The 14,969-nt window shown below is 44.3% G+C and overlaps 1 protein-coding gene across 1 annotated transcript in view; it reads right to left on the minus strand.

The window, feature by feature from the left end:
* Window positions 1–1,451: 1,451 nt before the first annotated feature.
* LOC127578699 (cadherin-22) overlaps window positions 1,452–14,969 on the minus strand; it is a 783,176-nt gene continuing 769,658 nt past the window's right edge. Inside the window, exon 11 of the mRNA XM_052031006.1 lies at window positions 1,452–1,572. Within this exon, the coding sequence (XP_051886966.1) occupies window positions 1,559–1,572 (14 nt within the window). The 3' untranslated portion in view covers window positions 1,452–1,558. The remainder of the gene's footprint in view (window positions 1,573–14,969) is intronic.

Here is a 14,969-nt window from a genome sequence, read left to right on the forward strand (position 1 = left end):
CCTTGACTGTTAGCGGCATTAATGTCCTGAAGACGCCTGCTGTCAACATCACTGACCAGAAACTCATCTGGACCAGCCACATAAATACCATGTTTACAAAAACAGATCAGAGGCGGGGTATCCTGCAGCAAATGACTCACCCCAAGCTTGCTCCACCATTTAAAAGACACATGCCAAGAGTGTAATTAAATATTCTTCACTTGCCTGGATGAATGCAATGCCAACAACTCTTAGGAAGCTTGACGGTATTCAGGGCTAAGTAGATTCCCACTGGATTCCCTCCTTCTCTGGCACACAGTGGCAGCACCTACTCACCCAGGCTACTCCAACAACAACACCCAAACCTGTGACCTCTATCCCCAACAAGGACAAGGGGAGCTGACGCATGGTGATGCCGCCACCTGCAAATTTCTCTCCAAGTCCCACACCATCCTGACTTGGAAGTATATTCTCCATTGTCGCTGGGTCTGAATCCTGGAACTCCCTCCCCAACAGTTTTCACCAGAGGGACTGCAGTGGTTCAAGTGCTGCTGAGGCTGGTGCTGGGGCCCTTGTTATTTGTTATTTATATTAATGATTTGGATGTGAATGCACAGGGCTTGATCAGTAAGTTTGCGGATGACACAAAATTAGGAAGTGTTGTTGATGGTGAAGAAGTTTATCGTTGATTACAGGGGGATCTTGATCAGTTTGGGAAGTGGGCCGAGGAGTGGCAAATGAATTTTGGAAAGTCAGATCAACGTAGGACTTTTACCATGAATGGTAGGGCACTAGGGAGTGTAATGGAACAGAATGACCTAGGAGTACAAGTGTATAGTTAGTTGAAAGCAATGTCACAGGTAGACAGGGTGGTGAAAAGGGCATTTAGCATGGTGGCCTTCATCAGTCAGGGCACTGAGTACAAGATTTGTGACATTATGTTGCAGTTCTATAAGTCGTTGGTGAGGCCACACTTGGAGTACTGTGTACAGTTCTGATCACCCTGTAATAGGAAGGATGTCATTAAACTGGAAAGAGTGCAGAAAAGATTTACGAGGATGTTGCCAGGACCAGAGGGCATGAGTTATAGGGAGAGGTTGGCCAGGCTAGGTCTTTATTCCTTGGAGCGTAGGAAAATGAGTGGTGATCTGAAAGAGGTTTATAAAATCACGAGGGGCATAGATAAGGTGGACGGTAACAGTCTCTCCCCCAGGGTAGGGGAGTCCAAAACTAGGGGGCATAGATTTAGGGTGAGAGGGGAAAGATTTAAAAACGACCTGAGGGTCAACTTTTTCACACGGAGGGTGGTGAGTATATGAAACGAGCTGCCAGAGGAAGTGGTTGAGGCAGGTACAATTGTATTATTTAAGAAGCACTTGGATAGCTACGTGGAGGGGTGGGGCTTGGAGGGATATGGGCCGAACGCAGGAAATTGGGACTAGATTAGGCACCATGGTCAGCATGGACTGGTTGGGCCGAAGGGCCTGTATCTGTGCTGTATTGCTCTATGACGAAGTAAGTATTTGCCACCATCTTCTCAAGGGCAGTTGGGAATGGACAATAAATGTTGGCTTTCCGGTCAGTGCCCATACCCTGAAAAATAAACAAATAGAAAAAGTTGTCAGGCATTTGCTTTCCAGATCTGTCCTCAGTGTAGCCCTAACAACTGTGTCCTTCTCTTCAGATACCTAGGAACCGTGATTGAGACAGACAACTGTGATGAAGTAACAAATGGAAGATCAGCGGTGATGAAGAAACTACTACACTCAATGTCACGCTGTTCATGTACTGACACTGTGAGAATTAGAGGGTAGTTTAGAGGTGAGATCCACACGGGGTCGAACACCAGGCTTGGGCAGTGGAGAGGATATTTAGCATCTAGCATCCAGGGAAGTGTGCTCGAGTTCTTCTGCAGAGGACACAGGTGAGCATTTTATTGTGGCACCTACAGAGGTGGCCTACCAGTTATGTACAGGTGTGCTCAGAGAAAGAGCATGCTTGTCAGAAAGCCTGAGTAAGCATAAGACCATAAGATGTAGGAGCAGAATTAGGCCATTCAGCCCATCGAGTTCACTCCGCCATTCAATCATGGCTGATTTTTTTTGTTCAACCCCATTCCCCTGCCTTCTCCCTTAACCCCTGGAGCAATGGAGGTATGTAGCACCAACTTTGCTCGGGCTGCTACACAGAAACTTATCCCCATGACAGACATGTCTAACACCAGACCACATAGGTTTAAGTTGAGGAGTAAGAGGTTTGCAGGGGATCTGTGGAATAAATCTTTCACCCACATGGTGGTTGGAATGTGGAATGTATTCTCTGAGAAGGAGGTACATCACAACATTTTAGAAGTGTCTGGATGTACACCTGAATTGCCAGTGCATAGAAGGTAATGGATGAAGTGCTAGTAAATGGGATGAGTATTGATGGGTACTTGATGGTCAACATAGACATGCGGGCTGAAGGGCCTGTGTCTATGCTATATGACTCTTTGACTTGATGATTCTATAACTTTGTCTCCCTGAGTTGTTGAAGCTGATGCATTGCAACATGAGATGGTGTAGATCCAAACACACCTCTGCTGGATGATGTCTCCATTTCCACTCAAGTATGAGAAGCAACCACAGAGCCACCCTGCAAGGTCAGAATACTGTGGTCAGGGGTCAGGAGCTCCATTGATAGTAATCTCAATGCCAAGGCAAAAAGTGCTCAAGTTCCTCTCCAGGATGACATCTGAGTGGAATGTTCAGCGATGTGCTGACCTTCAGATGAAGACTTTAACCAAAACCTGTCTGCACACCTCTGGTGGACATTGAAAATCACACAAGAGCCGAGGACTCCTCCAGGTACCCTGGCCAACTCTGAGAGTTTAATCAGCATCAAAAGTATTTGGACAGCCAAGGGCTGATAAGAATAGTCAGCATGGCTTTGTGTGTGGTAAATCGTGTTTAACGAATCCTGTAGAGTTTTTCGAGGAGGTTACCAAGAAAGTAGATGAAGGAAAGGCTGTGGATGTTATCTACATGGACTTTAGTAAGGCCTTTAACAAGGTCCCACATGGGAGGTTAGTTCAGAAGGTTCAGACACTAGGTATCCATGGAGAGGTTGTAAACTGGATTCGAAACTGGCTGTGTGGGAGAAGACAGAGTGGTAGTGGATGGTTGTTTCTCAGTCTGGAGGCCTGTGACTGGTGGTGTGCCTGAGGGATCTATGCTGGGGCCATTGTTGTTTGTTGTCTATATCAATGATCTAGATGATAATGTGGTAAATTGGATCAGCAAGTTTGCTGATGACACTAAGATTGGAGGCGTAGTGGACAGCGAGGAAGGCTTTCAAAGCTTGCAGAGGGATCAGGACCATCTGGAAAAATGGTCCAGAAAATGGCAGATGGAATTTAATGCAGACAAGTGTGAGGTGTTGCATTTTGGAAGGACAAATCAAGGTAGGACATACACAGTAAATGGTAGGGCACTGAGGAGTGTGGAGGAACAAAGGGATCTGGGAGTTCAGATACATAATTCCCTGAAAGTGGCGTCACAGGTAGACAGGGTTGTAAAGAAGGCTTTTGACATCCTGGCAATCATAAATCAAAGTATTGAGTATAGGAGTTGGGATGTTAGGGTGAGGTTGTATAAGACATTGGTGAGGCCAAATCTGGAGTATTGTGCAGTTCTGGTCACCTAACTATGGAAGGATATCAGTAAGATTGAAAGAGTGCAGAGGAGATTTACTAGAATGTTGCCAGGTCTTCAGGAGTTGAGTCACAGGGGAAGATTGAACAGGTTAGGACTTTATTCCTTGGAGCATAGAAGAATGAGGGGAGATTTGATAGAGGTTTACAAAATTATGAGAGGCATAGACAGAGTAAATGCAAGTAGGCTCTTTCCACCTAGATTAGGAGAGATAAGTAAGTACGAGAGGACATGGCTTTAGGGTGAAAAGGGAAAGGTTTAGGGGAAACATTAGAGGGAACTTCTTCACTCAGAGAGTGGTGGGAGTCTGGAATGGGTTGCCATCTGACATGGTAAATGTGGCTCACTCTTAAATTTTAAGAATAAATTGGATAGATACATGGATGGGAGAGGTCTGGAGGGTTATGGACTGGGTTCAGGTCAATGGGACCAGCAGAATAAAGTTTCGGCACAGACTAGAAGGGCCGAATGGCCTGCTTTCTGTGCTGTAGTGTTCTATGGTTCTATGGTTCTATCACGTTGTCAGATTACCTTTCATCATCACCTTGCTGTTTGTGGGATCTTGCTCTCTGCAGGGTGGTTGATCAATGATGACATTTCCAAAATATTACTTCGACTGTCAATGTTCTGAAGGGGAAGTGAAAGGTGCTGTGAAAATGCAGCTCTTTGTTCTTCCATTACTTGGTTGTGGATACCACAGTCCACCAGCTTGTCCTCCAGATTACCTGGAAGAGCCACCTAACCCATCAATTTGTTATCCTCTCTCAGGATACCCACATCTGGCTTCCCTCCTCTATCACTTAGCCCATACCCTTCACCATGGGATACATCTTCCCTCCCCTTTCTGCATTCCAAGGGGACTGTTCCTTTCACAACTCCTTTGTCCACTCTTCTACCTCTACCAACTACTCCCCTTCTCAAGGCATTTCCCCATGCCACTTGCTGGAGATGTAACAACTGTCCTTTTACCTCCTCACTTCCCAACATCCAGGAACCTTAACAGTCCTGCCAGGTGAAGCAACATGCACTTCTTCCAATCTAGTGTATTGCAATCTGTACTCACAATATGATCTGCTTTACACCAGGGAAACCAAACACAGGCTGTGCAGACTTTGCAAAGCACTGGTGTTCAGTCTGCAGGCCTGGCCCTGATAACTCCCTCTTTAATTCGTTTTCTGAGATCTCTGTCTGTGGCTTCCGGCAATTTTGCAACAAGGCCAAAATAAACTTGAGGGACAGCTCTTCATCTTCCGTTTGGGCATGTTGCAGCCACTGAACTCAAAACCAAATTATACAACTGTAGGTAATTCTCACTATCTCTGTCAGCAGCACAACTGGCTGGTTCAGCTGTAGGTCATTTCATAGAATTGGCTCAGTTTTTCTCTCCATCAGTACTACCTGACATGCTTGTCATTTCTTACAGCTTCTCTTCAAATTGGTAAATTAGTTTACATCGAGGTACAGCGATAAACTTTGTTTTGCATGCCATCCATACAGATCATTTCACCACATCAGTACAAAGAGGTGGTATAAGGGAAAAGCTGTAACAGTAACACTTACAGACAAAGTGCAGAACAGGCAGACAATAAGGTGTAAGGCCATGAAAAGGCAGATTGTGAGGTCAATAGTCCATCTTATCGACAAGAGGTCCATTCAATGGTCTTATAACAGTGGGATAGAAGCTGTCCTTGAGGTTGGCGATACATGCTTTCAGGCTTTTGTATCTTCTGCCCGATGGGAGGGGGGAGAAGAGGGAATGTCCAGGGTGGGTGGGGTCTTTGATTATGGTGGCTGCTTTACCGAGGCATTGAGAACTGTAGACAGAGTCCATGGAGGGGAAGCTGGTTTCTGTGATGTGCTGAGCAGTGTCCACAACTCTCTGTAGTTTCTTGCAGCCTCAGGCAGAGCATTTGCCATACCAAACTGTGATGCATCAGGATAGGATGCTTTCTGTGGTGAATCCATAAAGTTTGGTGAGGGTCAGAAAATAGAACATTACAGCAGAGTACAGGTCCTTCAGCCCACAATGTTGTGCCGACATTTTATCCAGCTCTAACATCTATCTAACCCTTCCCTCCCACATAGCCCTCCATTTCTCTATCATTCATGCGCCTATCTAAGAGTCTTTTAAATGTCCCCAGTGTATCTGCCTCCACCACCTCTGCCGGCAGTGCGTTCTACACACCCACCACTCTGTGTAAAAAAAACTTACCTCCGACATCCCCCCATGCCTTCCTCTAATCACCTTAAAATTATGCCCCCTCTTGTTAGCCATTTTTGCCCTGGGAAAAAGTCTCTGACTGCCCACTCGATCTATGCCTCTTATCATCTTGTACACCTCTATCAAGTCACCTCTCCTTCTCTCCAAAGAGAAAAGCCCCAGCTAACTCAATAAGACAAAATGTTGTTGGGGACATGCTGAATTTCTATAGTTTCCTTTATGTTCATTCATGTTTTCTCTCTCTAACTGCTCTCATGAACCCTTCAATCAGATGCCTTTACCTACATGGCTCATTCTCCATGTTAACCGCAGCCTTGCCTTATCCAAGATATTCCGTCCTTTCCATCTCCTTCCCACTCTCTCTGCAACTTAAAACTAAAATTGTTTTTCCCAATTCTGACAAAGGGTCTTTGACCTGAAACACTAACTCTGTCTCACTTTCCACAGATGCTTCCAGTACTTTCTGTTGTTTCATTTCTGAGTTCTGCACATATCCTTTGTTGCTAGGCCCATCCACTTCTGCTTGCATGGAGATGGTTTGAAAACAGGCTTTCTGGGCCTAGAAAGGGATTCTTCAAGAGAATCCACTACTTCTCCCACTGAAAGCCAGCAGGCTTCCTCTGGGATCATTGTGTAAGGACAATGGGACAGGCACCAGCACCAAGGGATTGCACACAGTGATGCTCTCCTGTTGTGCATAGATTTATGATGGCAAATGTTGCTCCCTCTGTAGCATGCCAGTGATCTGCTGTGATACATTTCTTGCAGCACCATTGTTTTCACTGCCTGCCTTCAGCTTGTCACACAGGAACCCAACGTTGGTTTGTTGTAATGATTCAAGTGTAAATTTTCAGAAAGCATAAAGCCTTTGTAATTCTGAGCCATAATTCAGGGCATTAGAACATAGAACATAGAACACTACAGCATAGTACAGGCCCTTTGGCCCACAATGTTGTGCAGACATTTTATCCTGCTCTAGGGTCTATCTAAACCTTCCCTCCCACATAGCCCCCTATTTTTCTATCATTCATGTGCCTAAGAGTCTCTTAAATGTCCCTCATGTATCTGCCCCCACAACCTATGCTGGCAGTGTGTTCCACAGACCCACCACTCTCCTGACATCCCCCTTATACTGTATCTTCCTCCAATCACCTTAAAATTACGTCCCCTGGTGTTAGCATTGTCACCCTTGGGAAAAGGTCTCTGACTGTCTACTCGATCTATGCCTCTTATCATCTTGTACACCTCTATCAAGTCACCTCTCATCCTTCTTTTCTCCAAAGAGAAAAGCTCTAGCTCGCTCAACCTATCCTCATAAGATATGTTTTCCATTTGTGAGTTAGTTAGTAAAATGACACGCAGTGATTTATCTTTCAATGCATCTCCATTATCTTTCAAGTATAATGTCAAATGATTACTTATTTATTACTTTTTTATTTAGAATTTTGTAAAATGAAACATTGAAATAAATGAGGATAATTAAAATCTGGTTCTCCAATAACAGCTGGCACTGTAGTGTAGCGGTTAGTGTAACACTATTACAGTGCCAGCGACCCGGGTTCAATTCCGGCCACTGTCTGTAAGGAGTCTCTACATTCTCCCCGTGTCTGTGTGGGTTTCCTTCAGGTGCTCCGGTTTCCTCCCACATTCCAAAGACGTATAGATTAGGAAGTTGTGGGCATGCTATGTTGGTGCCGGAAGCGTGGCGACACTTGTGGGCTGCTGCCAGAGCACTCCATGCAAAAGATGTATTTCACTGCGTATTTTGATGTACATTTGACTAATAAAGGTATCTTGTATCTTGTAAATGGAACAATGGCCTGCTGCAGAACGAGGATACCATTGACTGAAATTAAGGAAATGGAAATCTCTTTTGACTTTTCACCCAGAGGGTGGTGAGTATAGGGAATGAGCTGCCAGAGGAAGCTACATTAACAACATTTAAAAGGTACTTAGAGAAGTACCTGGATAGGAAAGGTTTAGAGGAATATGGGCCAAACACAGACAAATGGGACTAGCATAGATGGGAATCTTGGTCAGCATGGTCCTGTTGGGCCGAAGGGTCTGTTTCCTTGCTGTATGACTCAATTTGCAAAATGAAGTTCTTATTCTGCCCACAGGCAAAAGGAAATGGAGTGTTGTCAGCTCTCTTTGAGAAGTAAGTTCCAGTGACTTCCCTCACATTACACAGATGACATACTGAGAGATAGTGCAGAGACATCGTCTCTAAGGTAAGTCCATTTTCACTTTCAACCTTTCCCATGCCCTTCCTGTTACCCAACCCTCCAACCCTTTGACAGCAGCAACTACCCAACCCTATGATGGCCCAGAACCCCCATCCTGATCACCCTACACTTTAATTCTGATGGAGCTCCGCAATGGATGGCTCATGACTGAACCCAGCACTGGCTTGAGCTATACACTAGCCGTGTGGCTCACCTGTTGTGGCAGATTGCGATTGTCGGCATGTCTGTTTTAATGACAGTACTTGAGGGGTAACGATGGGCAGGAACCAGGGAAAATTCCAAGCCCTTCTTGGAATTAGTGTCTGGGGATTATTTTACACTTTGCTGAGAAGGTAGATGTGGCTCTGGGTTTGTGCCACCTCTCAGGATGAGACGTTCCCTCAGCAGTGCAGCTTTGGCTGCATGGGATTATCACCGGACATTTTTGTGCTAACATCTCTGCCCAAATTGCTGACCCGGGCAGAACTACCAGCACTCTTGTGTGATCTTGGCTTGAACATAATGTATTGAGATGTGGCAACAAGACGTACCTTTCCTGGCTTTGAGTTGGATGTGGCAGTAACACCATACGGAGCCAGTGTAGAAAGACGGATAATTAAGTCCTGTCAAATCATATATTTCAACTTCACAACCCACACAGTGAATACTTTCAAATCAAATTAGAAATTTAGACATAACTAACACTGTGGATTCCATTGTTAAATAATTAAACAGTTGATGAATAATGCAATTATAAAACAGAATTGCTATCCCCTGAAAAGTCTGCAGCTGATTTTAGAAAAATGTTCTATTATCCACCCTGTTATCCCTCATTTTGATATGCTGGGATATAAAGCCCAAATGGCTTGCTTGCTGCTTCAAAAATGTAACGGCATTCCTTGATTTAGACATCAGTTTGAAGCAGACAGAAAAATTTGTCAAAGTCTGGTGGAAACATATATAAAAAAATCCATGCAAGGTTTTGTGTTGTGTCGAAGTAATCTGTAGATTTAATTGAGTGGAAAAAGAATGGGGACTACCAGGCTAGTCTAGCTGGAAACTATATTATGGTTTGTTCCGAAGTTCATTTCAACAATAGACATTTTCATTAATCCTACTGTTGTGCTGATAGGGTTCTTATTTAAAGAAACAGTGTTCTCTTCCTGGGGAAAGCGCTCAGGCTCAGTTCAGCTGCCCGAAGGAGAGTTTGCTGCTTGCCCCACAGAAATGTCATTCAGGTGGGCTAACCAAAGCTCACAACTTCTACCCCAGAGATACATCATTACACATCCAAACACTGCTTTCCATCTAAACTGTCTCCAGGAAAGAGGAGGCATTCACCTCAGCCTCATTTTCACAAGCGATCTATGATCTGCCACAAGCTTAGTTGAAAACAGATGGAAAACAAGCAGAGGAGTTTTACTGCAAAAGGTTAAAAGACTAGGGAATATAGAATTGTTCTCCTTGGGAGTCGGAAGGATGAGATTCGATCATAACAGAGGTAGTCAAAACTATGATGAGATTAGATTGAGGAAAATGAGGAAAACTTTCCAAATGAGAGAAGGTCTGAAAGCAGGACATGGAGAAAAAGAAGTCAGGCCAGAAATTTGGGGAATTTTCTCATGTAAAAAGTTGATAGAATTGGACAGTACTGTCTGAAAAGGTGAGCAAGGTTCAATGGTAACTTTGAACAGATAATTGCATGCATACAAGCAAACAAAAAGGAAACATGCAGTCCTGTAAGGACTGAACAACTAATTAGAATGAGTTGGATAGCTCCTTCATGACCTGGCTCAGGCACACGGGACCTTGCACAAATCTAAGTGATAGAAAAGCAGTCCACGTCATGCTTGTAGAGATCTTCCTGACCTGATTTTGGAAACTGGTGATGCTGGTACATTAAGGTCCAGTTATATGTAGGTAATGATACTCATTTGGAAGGAACATTGAGTGATCTCTCAATATGAAGGAACTAGACACTGCTGCAAGTAACTCAGGAGAAAATTCTTCAGGACATTTTCAGCATCTTGCCATAGAGAAAAGGAAAATTCTGGAAATGCTCAGCAAGTCATTGCAACACTTGTGAAGAGAGAAATGGGTCATTTGTGAATTTGGTGACCATTCAGTTTTGATGAAGCCACATGAGGCAGCTGGAGCCAAAGACAATTTGATCAGATCTCCAGGAGTTTGTCCAACCAGAGCTCTCAATCTCATTCCCATTCCCAATGCTAAATGCTGAACGGTGTTGCTGAGTAATATTTCCAATATTGTCACCGTGAAAATACCTTGAAAGGCATATAATCCTTGCAGTCCCTTCCAATAAGACCACATTATTGCTGTCAGTCACTGTAATTCACAAGCCTAGAGTTGGGATGCAGAGGTGAAGCTAGAGGCAATTTCATTAGATCTATTTTGCAAATAAACTTGAAGCACATAAGTTCAACCATGCAATTAAACACATCAACTGTGTTCAGGTGTACGCCTGTAATTAGTTATGTGAGATTCATTTCCAGCATTTAATCTGTGATAAAATGAGTGGTTAATTGAAGCGTAGAGATCAGGAAAATTTTAAAGTTCAATTTACTAAGGGGTGACTTTAGAGCACAGAGTCATATAGCGCAGAAACAGGCCCTTCGGCCCACCAAGCCCATGCCCACCATTGTGTTGATCCATACTAGTCCCATTTACCTGCATTTATTTGGTATGTTGGTAAGCCCATACCTATATTTACCCATGACCATTTTCCTATCTTTCATTGCGTGCAATAGACATTAAAACAATAAACTTTGAAAAGAGAAAGCACAGTGGCATTGCCATTGCCTCCTGAGAAAGCAGAGGCGTTGGTGAGCTTTCCTGACCATGGCGTCTATGTGGTTGGACCAGGACAGGCTATTGGTGATGTTCACTCCCAGGAACTTGGAGGTCTCAACCCTCTCAACCTCAGCACCATTGATGTTGACAGGTGCATGTACAGGTGAATGAAAAGATATCGACCACATACAGACAGACGTGCAATTTAAACTGGCATCATGGTTGGCGAAGACATCGTGGGTGGAGGGGCCTGTCCCTGTGCTGCCCTATGTTCTGTGTCCAGTCGTACAGTGGAGGCAGAGGGACTGACAAGAGCACAGAGACAGAGCTGGACATCATCTGCATGTGTCAGTGGATGATCTCCACCTGAAGAAAGGTCATCCGCCTGGACCATTAACTCTTTTTCTCCCTGACCTGCCGAGTATTTCAAGCAGCTTCAACCCTTACATATTATTCTTGCTCGTTTGATTAGCAAATTCATAAAGTAGCTTTTGTCAAATTCTCTGCTTCTCTCTAATGAGAAAGATTTTACTAAGTGAGGTTTGGGATGGTGAGTCCAGTGACCTAGGCTCACTGATGCATATTTAAAAGGGTGAAAATGTTTAATTATGTTTAATTAAATGCTTCAGTGAAAAGGATATTGGGATACTTGTTCCACGTAGCTGGGTTTATCATTAAGCCAGTGAGCGTGATACATGTTTAAGTTCGGAAAGAATTGCCCTCAATCTTCCTGGAATCGGGAGTTAATTGGGACACACTGAGGGTGACAGGTAACTTGGTGAAGAATGGTTCTGCACTTCTCCGCAGGCAATGATCAAAAAATGTTTAAGGACTAAGAAATATGGTGGATTAGAATGAATAAACTTAATGGGCCAGAATTTGTATTCAGCAATGAACGAACGATGCTGGATGTTGGTAATAAAAACAAAAAAAGAACATGCTAGAAACACTCAGGAGGTCAGGCAGCGTCTGAGGAGAGAGCAACAGTTAATGTTTCAGGTTCAGGCCAATGTCAGAATAAGGAGAGAAAATCAAGTTTTGAGTAGAGGAGAAGGTGGGAGAGGGATGGGTAGAACAAGGGGAATATCTCTGAAAGGGTGAGATCAGATGGGTTAGTGGGAGTAGGTGGAGTAGCAGTTAAACTGGTAAATTGGTTTATTATTGTCACATGTACTGAGGTGCAGTGAAAGACTTAATCTTTGCACTCCAATCATATAGGTCTTTTCATCACATCAGTGCATTGAGGTAGTACAAGGGAAAAGCAATAACGGAATGCCATATATAGTGTCACGGTTTCAGAGAAAGTGCAGTGGAGGCAGACAATAAGGTGCAAGGCCATAATGTGGTAGATTGTGAGGTCAAAAGTCCATCTTATCGTTCTAGGGGACCATTCAATAGTCTTCTAACAGTGGGATAGAAGCTGTCCTTCAGCCTGGTTGTACATGCTTTCAGGTTTTTATATTTTTTGCCAAATGGGAGGGGGGAGGAGCAAGAATGTCCAGGGTGGAAGGGGTCTTTGATTATGCTGGCTACTTTACCGGGGCAGTGAGAAGTGTATACAGAATCCATGGAGGGGAGGTTAGTTTCCGTGATGTCCTGAGCTGTGTCCACAACTCTGCAGTTTCTTGTGGTCTCAGGCAGAGCAGTTGCCGTATCATGATGCATCGTTATGGGATGCTTTCTATGGTGCATTGATAAAAATTGGTGAGGGTCAAAGGGGACATGCCAAATTTATTTAGCCTCCTGAGGAAGTCGAGGTGCTGGTGAGCTTTCTTGGCCATGGCATCTACATGGTTGGACAGGATATTGGTGATGTTCACTCCTTGGAACTTGAAGCTCTCAACCCTCTCAGGAACATATGCACCGCCCCCCCTTAAGGTTGTTGTCATGACACCATGCCACTAGTCTCTCCATTTCCTTCCTGTACTCCAACTCACTGTTGATTGAGATTCAGCCCACTACAGTGGTGTCATCTGAAAACTTGTGGATGAAGTTAGAGCAGAATCTGGCCACATAGTCGTGAGTGTATAGGGAGTAAAGTTTGGGGCTGAGGATGCAGCCTTGTGGGGCACCAGTGTTGAGGATCATCGTGGAGGAGGTGTTGCTGCCTATCCTTATGATTGCCGTCTGTTGGTCAGGAAGTCAAGGATCCAGTTAGAAAGGGAGGTGTTGAGTCCCAGGTCTAGGAGTTTGGAGATGAGTTTGCTCGAAATTACAATATTCAAGGCGGAGCTGTAGTCAATAAACAATAGTCTGAAGTAGATGTCTTTATAGAGGACTTGATCGAGGTGTACAAGATGATAAGATGCATAGATCAAATGGACAGTCATAGACTTTTCCCAGGGCAAAAATGGCTAACACGAGGGGGCATAATTTTAAGGTGATTGGAGGAAGGTATAAGGGGGATGTCAGGGGTAAGTTTTTTACACAGAGAGTGGTGGGTGCATGGAACGCACTGCCTGCAGAGGTTGTGGGGGCAGATACATTAAGGACATTTAAGAGACTCTTAGATAACCACAGAAATGACAGAGAAGTGGAGGGTGATGTGGGAGGGAAGGGTTAGATAGATATTAGAGCAGGATAAAATGTCGGCACAACAAGGGTGGGCCAGAGGGCCTGTACTGTGCTGTGATGTTCTATGCTCTATGTTCTTTGCTATCCAGATGCTCCAGAGATGAGTGTATGGCGTCAGCTGTGGACTGTTTTGGCAGTAGGCAAATTGCAGTTAGATGCACATTATGCTTCTTTATTGGTGCAATGCCTTGTTAATAGTAAGGCTGTGGGACATGCCCAGCAGACCAGACTATGCTAATAGAAAAAGAAAAACCGAGACACAGCCTTGCTGTTAACAACACATTACACAGACAAACTTCTGAGCAGTGTTAGGCTCATGTCAAGTGGTGGCCCAATGACTAATCAGATGAAGAATATAATTGGAATAAAGGAGAGAGGAAAGACAAACTATAAAGGAAAATGCAGTGTTGTTCGCTCTGTTATCTTACTGCTCACTACGGACAGAGGCTGAGGTACCAACGATCATCCTTTATTGAAAACGGTCAACACTTAACAACAGTGCCTAAAATAACGTAATATCAAAAGTTGCATGACTACAGTTTTTAAAGGTAACTCACGCACATGTACTATACAGGTACCCCTTTAACAAAAATAATAAACACATAAAACTATCAGTTGACTTTTTGCATATTTGGAATTATACAATGGGTTAAATATTTACATATGAACACACAGTCATTATCTCAATCAAGTAAACTTCAACCCATCTGCTGGTCTTCTCAGACCTCCTCGACTGCAAAGGTGGATTTCCCTCCCCTGGAGTCCACACGCCAGGTGCCCACACTACTGTGAGATCCCCTCCTGTGTGTAACCCACGAGTTCAGGTCTCCTAACTCCTTTCAATTTCTGTCTTCCATCTTCATGACGTAATTCCTGACTTCCGGATTTTTTTACAATCTCCCCATGGTTCCACCTTACCAATCCCCCACAGACTTGGATGCCTGGATAAGCTTGGATGGGGCATCTTGGTCGGCATGGATCAGTTGGGCTGAATGGCCTGTTTCCATGCTGTATAACTCTATGACTCTAACCTGGTGGTCTCTATGACACTATAACTCTAACTGGGTGGTCAGTACACATTCACAGTGTCTTCTACTTGGAACTGTCTCTCCCAACCTTGAGACTGGTGCCACCCCTTCTGGCTTCTTCTCATCGCCTCAGCCTGTCCCTTCAGGTTAGGCTGCACCAAACTTAGCCATGACTACACCTGATGAGCCATCAACAGAGGGCAGAAGGGTCCTCCTGAGCATGGGAAGAGACAATGCCAGTCAATGACTCATGGATTGGTTGGACCCCTTGTCCCGTTATTGCTGTTTCATTGTTTCCTTCACTCTTCCGTCCAACTGGTCAGTCTCCATATTCAACCTCAGTTGGCATGGAAACAGTAACTTGTGCCGGATTCCTTTGAGAATGGAAGAACGTGACGAACTGTGCCAAATGCAGAATTTATCAGAGGACAATTCCTCA

This window comes from Pristis pectinata, chromosome 16 (genome assembly GCF_009764475.1).
Source record: "Pristis pectinata isolate sPriPec2 chromosome 16, sPriPec2.1.pri, whole genome shotgun sequence".
Taxonomy (NCBI): Eukaryota; Metazoa; Chordata; class Chondrichthyes; order Rhinopristiformes; family Pristidae; genus Pristis; species Pristis pectinata.